This window comes from Carassius gibelio, chromosome A16 (genome assembly GCF_023724105.1).
Source record: "Carassius gibelio isolate Cgi1373 ecotype wild population from Czech Republic chromosome A16, carGib1.2-hapl.c, whole genome shotgun sequence".
NCBI lineage: Eukaryota > Metazoa > Chordata > Actinopteri > Cypriniformes > Cyprinidae > Carassius > Carassius gibelio.
In genome coordinates, this window is record NC_068386.1 from 5,917,359 (window position 1) to 5,924,141 (window position 6,783).

At 34.7% G+C, this 6,783-nt stretch overlaps 1 protein-coding gene across 1 annotated transcript; it reads left to right on the forward strand.

Moving 5' to 3' along the window:
- Nucleotides 1–451: 451 nt before the first annotated feature.
- psmc4 (proteasome 26S subunit, ATPase 4) lies at nt 452–5,664 on the forward strand. Its single transcript, XM_052618029.1, has 11 exons — nt 452–563; nt 1,197–1,298; nt 1,377–1,563; nt 2,222–2,368; nt 2,478–2,587; nt 2,665–2,758; nt 2,919–3,086; nt 3,858–3,934; nt 4,060–4,228; nt 5,085–5,140; nt 5,248–5,664. The coding sequence occupies exons 1-11, from the start codon at nt 528–530 to the stop codon at nt 5,359–5,361; spliced, it is 1,260 nt and encodes a 419-aa protein (XP_052473989.1). The 5' UTR covers nt 452–527; the 3' UTR covers nt 5,362–5,664.
- Nucleotides 5,665–6,783: the final 1,119 nt, after the last annotated feature.

A 6,783-nucleotide genomic window follows, 5' to 3' on the forward strand; every position in this document is an offset into this window, starting at 1 on the left:
CTTATACTCACTAAAATTGAAGATACATAAAGGCAATACTACTGTGGAATATTAATAGACCTAATTATTTAATACACACACACACACACACACACAAACATATATATATATATATATATATATATATATATATATATATATATATATACATACATATAAAATAAAAAATAAAAAATTCAGCAGCCATTAGTCGAGATGCCCCAAGAAAAATGTACACATGAAAAGTAACCCTACTCAATTTTTTGATAAATAGAAAGCTAAAAGAAAAAAAAAACATTTATTATAGATATGTTTTCTAATTATATAAAATATTTACTGTCTCTTTTGTTTTCATTTATTGCAACAAATGGTAGGCCAAAACAAATATATTGATTCAGTATTACATTTCACATAATTCACACGTAGGCACAATTTATTTATTCCTACAAGGAATTTAACAACGAAAGGAAATTAAAAAAGTGGCCTTTAGGACCCGGTGAATATTTTAACTTCACTGAGAGACGTGAAGTCAGTTGCTGCAAACAAACATGGAGGACGGCGGAGTGCTGGTTGAGAAACCTCAGGTGAGATGTTATGTTGTGATTTGACGTATTTTATTATGAGAGGGGTGGTGTACACGCCGTTATTATGTTTGAAAAGTTCTAGTCTACATAACCAAAACATATATACAGCAAAAACGCAAGTCTAAAGCTTACAGCGGACAGTGAAAAAATGCCGATTCATTTAGCTCGCCGCAAATGCTCCGTCATGCCATTCTCTGACAGCGGCTAGCGTTAGCATGTGTGCTCCCCAAAATAACAGAAGTGTAGAATATGTAATTTTAGCGTTTAAACTTTACTTTAAATCATATTTGAGTTGTATATGATTATTTTGAACAAAGTTTTCCATGTTCACACGGAACATTAGTCAGTCGAGCTATCGCCTAGCCTTGTAAGTTAGCATAGCAGTTTATCAGCTATTAAGTACATTTCTTTTAGTAACATTTTATAATAATTATTTAGAAGTTTTGTATAACGCTTAACAGAACGGTAAGTGTATGTACATTAAAATATGAATATGTATAAATAATGTCAGTTTCTTTACAGTCATGATAACTGTTTGAAAATGCCTTAATTAAGATGTGCTGTGACTTGTATTATGTTAATTCCGTGTGATAATTTATTTATTGGACTATTTGTAAATGGATGATCATACAGGATGATGTGCCAGCCCTGATGCTGAATTCAAGGCCCCAGACCGGTTTGTCTTTCTTGGCTCCTGAACCAGAAGATCTGGAGGATCTTTACAGCAGATATAAGGTTTGTATTTTTTTGTGTGTGTATATATACACACACACACACCACACTTGTTGACACGTAATCACTTCCACACTGCAGAAGTTGCAGCAGGAGCTGGAGTTTCTGGAGGTGCAGGAGGAATACATTAAAGATGAACAGAAGAATCTGAAAAAGGAGTTCCTTCATGCCCAAGAGGAGGTGAAGAGGATACAGAGCATCCCTCTGGTTATTGGGCAGTTCCTGGAAGCAGTCGACCAGAATACTGCCATTGTGGGCTCAACCACAGGTAACAGGATTGTTTTGTAAACAGCATTTCTGCAAGTCTTAAAAAGTCTTAATTCGGCTTTTCTCTTTTGAACCGTAAGTCTTAAACTTATGAAGTCGTGGCATTAAATGTTTGCATGCGCTGACAAAATTAAAATCAGTACATATATCCAAGCACCCTTAAAGCAAGATACATTAACTCATGATGCAAAAAAAAGATAAATAAATTTGAGTTCATGCTTAAAATAAGAACAAATTTATCAATAAGGTATGATCACTTTTAGTGAGATTAATCAGTTTTTTATCAGAATTTTTGCATAATACACGACATTTGCATTTAGAGACCACTTTGGCACATTGTTTACCGATCACTTAATTCCTTATTTTCTTTACTTGGTCTTAAAATGTCTTAGTTTTGCTTTCATAATACCTGAAGGAACCTTGGGTAGTATCAATTCCAGGGTTATCAATCTGTTTTAATTTCTGTTGTTTTTTTTTTTTCAAAACGGTTGACTTCAACAATTTAAAATGTATGCCTTGCACTTTTGTTGTCTTGAATGGAACAAAGGCAAATGCTTAAATGTGCCTTTGAAATGTCATGATATTTGTAAATGTTTGTTAGTTAAATCTACATGATTTAGCTATGTTGTGCAAATTATAATTTTTTTTGATTCCTTCAGGCTCAAATTACTATGTTCGGATTCTGAGCACAATCGACAGAGAGCTGCTGAAGCCCAATGCCTCGGTTGCTCTGCACAAGCACAGCAATGCTCTGGTGGACGTTCTGCCTCCGGAGGCTGACAGCAGCATCATGATGCTTTCTTCAGGTATTCTCAATCAGTCCCTTGTTTGCCCTGTATTAGGGATATAGATTGCACCTTATTTCTGAAAAACCCTTGGCGGCCCTTAATGCACTTCCTCTCTATTTGACAATAGATCAGAAGCCAGATGTGATGTATGCAGACATCGGAGGAATGGACATCCAGAAACAGGAAGTGAGGGAGGCTGTGGAGCTCCCCCTCACACATTTTGAGCTCTATAAACAGGTGATTATGTGCATGCAAGTGCCTGTGGTGTGTAGCAGTCTTGGCTGTCCACTCACATTCTGCTTTTGTTTTCTTAGATTGGTATTGACCCACCCAGAGGAGTGCTCATGTATGGCCCTCCTGGATGTGGAAAGACCATGTTGGCAAAAGCTGTGGCTCATCATACCACAGGTAGGCTAAAGTGTGGTTAGATGTCTTTCAGGCATTATACCCAAATTTGCTTTATTATTGAGCTTTGAAGTTAATTCCTGAAAATCGATGGAAAAAATATCTAGATCAGAAGTGCATGGTTATATTACAACTTTTATAATTGTGTTTTGATGTTCTGCAGCTGCCTTTATTCGTGTGGTGGGATCTGAGTTTGTGCAGAAGTATCTCGGAGAGGGTCCACGCATGGTGCGAGATGTCTTTCGACTGGCCAAAGAGAATGCCCCAGCCATTATCTTTATCGATGAGATTGATGCGATTGCTACGAAGAGATTTGATGCACAGACTGGAGGTATGCATTCCTTTCAGGTTTTAAATAGGACTACATGATTAATCGCATGTGATTGTCTATTTACTGCTAATCAAAGAACCGGCTTTACCAACGAGACACACATGACAATCATATGGGATTAATCGTGCAGCCCTAAGTTTAAAACCATATGTGTGTGTATATAGAGATATGCGTGTATTGGTGTCAGTAAGATTTTTTTAATAAATGAATACTTTTCAGCAACACATTAAATTGATCAAAAGTGACAAATCCATTCTGTTCTGTTAAGCTTTCCATTCATCAAAGAAGGCTAAAAGTATAATGGTTTTCACCAAAAATACTAAGAAGTACAACTGTTTTCAACATTAATAATAAGAAATATTTTACACCAAAAATACCAAATCAGCATATTAGAATGATTTCTGAGGGGGCTTGTGACACTGAAGACTGAAGTAATGATGCAGAAAATTCGACTTTGCCATCCCAGAAGTAAATAATAAAAAATAAATGTAATTTCAAATTTTAACAATATAACGGAAGCAATGCAAGGTGAGCATATTAGACTTCTTACAAAAACATTCAATCTTACTGACCCCAAACTTTTGAAAGGTAGATTACATTTTGCGCAAAAAAAGTGCATTGTCACCATTCAGTCGTCATGAAGGAGACATTTAGGAAAACTGTTGTCTTTACAACCTGTGCACTATATTCCAAGTCTACTAGTCCCATTGTTTGTTGAAAATCTTTCCTTGGTTTTGTTTGTTCATTGTTTTTTGTTTTCTATGCTTGTAGCTGATAGAGAAGTGCAGAGAATTCTGCTTGAGCTCCTCAATCAGATGGATGGGTTTGACCAGAATGTGAACGTGAAGGTTAGAAAAAACATTTTAATTTTATCATCTTTGACTGTGTGGTGTTATGTTACACTTCTCCTTCTGTTCTGCTTTAATACGGCTACATCCATGGGTGACGTTGTGTGACTTTTTTTCAATGACAGGTTATCATGGCCACCAACAGGGCTGATACACTGGATCCAGCTCTGCTGCGTCCAGGTAGACTGGACCGTAAGATTGAGTTTCCTCTTCCTGACCGACGACAGAAACGCCTGGTGTTCTCCACCATCACCAGCAAGATGAACCTCTCAGAGGAGGTTGACCTGGAGGACTGTATCCTGACCCTACATCAAGTTTTTCTCATTATGATTACATTTAATCATTTAGAATATTTAATGTTTAAAGTCACTTACAAATGAGGTAAATTAAAGGGTTTGATCATAGGAACAAACAGTGCCATAAAAAATATTTTACAAAATGTATTCTCATTCAAACATTTGGGGCCAGCAAAAAAAAAAAATTTAATAAATATATATATATATATATATGAAGAGTTCAGATGCAAAAACCTCTAAATGCCATCTGAAATTTTCATCTAAAATTAGGATTTTTATCTAGCTCCTATGTTTAGGTTGAGTCATTTTACTTCAGTGGCAATGTGCAGGTCCTTTTCCAGGCTATTAAAGTGAAAAAACTGAACATAAATATAGGAGCCAGAAAAAAATCCTAATTTTAGATGCAAATTTCAGATGGCATTTAGAGGTTTTTGCATCTGAACTCTTCATATATATATATATATATATATATATATATATATATATATATATATATATATATAAGATGCATTAAACGGAGTGAATTTCTGTTTTAAATAAATGCTGAAAAGATATCATTTTTTCCACAAAAATATTAGGCAGCACAACTGGTTTGATGACATTTAAGAAACACAAATCAGTACGTTAGAATGAATCCACATTTCCATTACAAGAATAGATGAAATTTAAAAATTATATCAAGTTATTTTAAATGGTATTTTACTGTATTTTCAATTAAATAAATGCAGCTTTGATGAGCATAAGACTTTCAGAAACATTATAAAACATTTTTTACTTTGAACTTGAATGCTAGTCTATCTCTTGATTTAAGAGACCGAAAAAAGCATTTGCAATTGTCCTTAACCAAAATACAGATGTTGCGAGGCCTGACAAGATCACTGGTGCAGATATCAACTCCATTTGCCAGGAGGTGAGTTAGAAGAGAACAAAACGAGCCTTATTTGTTTTTATTTGTGATCTGAATTTCTTCAAGCGTATGGTTTCTGTAAAGATTAACTTTGTTTTTTGTGTCTGCAGGCTGGTATGCTGGCTGTGCGTGAAAACCGTTACATTGTGCTGGCTAAGGACTTTGAGAAGGCTTACAAGACAGTTATCAAGAAAGACGAGCAGGAACATGAGTTCTACAAGTAGAATACACCTCGACTAGATATCGGCATTAGCATGTACCCTCTCTGTTCCAGCCTTTATTTGTACGTACAGTGAAATATTGAGGACATAACACTTGAACCTTGATTTACATCTTCAGGGTTTATACTGCTTGTACTAGGTCTTTGATTTCACAGGATTGTTTCAGATTCACATCATATAAAGTATGAATGGATAATCAAAAATGTTCATCTAGTGAGCATTTTATGTATTCTGTTCAATGTCTCCTCAAAGACAACCATTAAAATGTTTTCCATAATGACTCTAAATAAAGATGTTTTTGGTGTATACTGGCAGATAATGTCTTCTGTGTGTTTCAAGAGCTTCATATCCTTTGTAAGAACTGTTTAGTATATTCCGCAAGGTTAAAGAGTTTATGCCATCAGGATTTCAATAATTTTTTTATGGAATTCTTTCCCTTTCATATGCCATCAAATTTATTATTACATGTTCTACAGTTTCTGGAAGTCCACATTAATTGCACTTACCAGAATCATGTTTCCCTATTATTTGAAGAGGTTTTTATGTACCTTGTGAAAAGGTACTGCCCCAGTGAAAGCTTTTGTACGTTTATTTCTGAAAGTGTAAAAAAAGTTCTGCGTTTTGTAAATTGATAAAAAGATAATTCAATATTAATGTTCAATTCCACAAACCTGGACTCTCTCTCTCTCTCTCTCTAACTTAACTTATTTATGAATAAGTTAAATATCAGTTATGAACAATACTGCACAAATTCGGACAGTAGAGTGGATATACAGTAACACCCATCAGTTATATTCAGGTCTATACTGTCACCTGTTGGCCTAGATGTGTAACTTAGAGAACAATTTTTGTTATGTAGAGATCACGAGATAATTAAGTCATGATCACGAGAAAGCAAGCAAGAAAAATATGAATAATCCATGCCTCTAGGTTTTTCGTACTTTTGTGCAATGCATTTCAATTATAATTTATACCCACAGTCTTTTATCTCGTGTCTCATCAAATGTAGGCTATTAAAGCCACCATTCTCTAACTACAAAACTCTGCTTTTTAATGTCATTTCTGATATAGCCTCAAGTGGCCTTTATAGGTGTATTTCAGATCATGCAATTAAAAAGAAATATCTCCCAGTTATTTTGAGGGAGTGTCATATGTAGGCTAAGTCTGTGTCTGTGGCAAAACTTTATTTTTGGAAACTTTGTATGTTGCTGTTTTCATCAGTTTATCAGTTGGCAGAAGTTGATTAGTTACCAGTGATTATAGACTTGGTTAAATTTTGATCTTACCTGCACTTTATATCCAAAGTAATATGTGTTTTTGGACTTTGACTGTGACAGTGACTTTGTTTGCACCTTATTTTGGAATGGGTTTGAAATTATTATTGATAAATTATTATTTATAGTTCAGATAAAGTCCACTATTTTA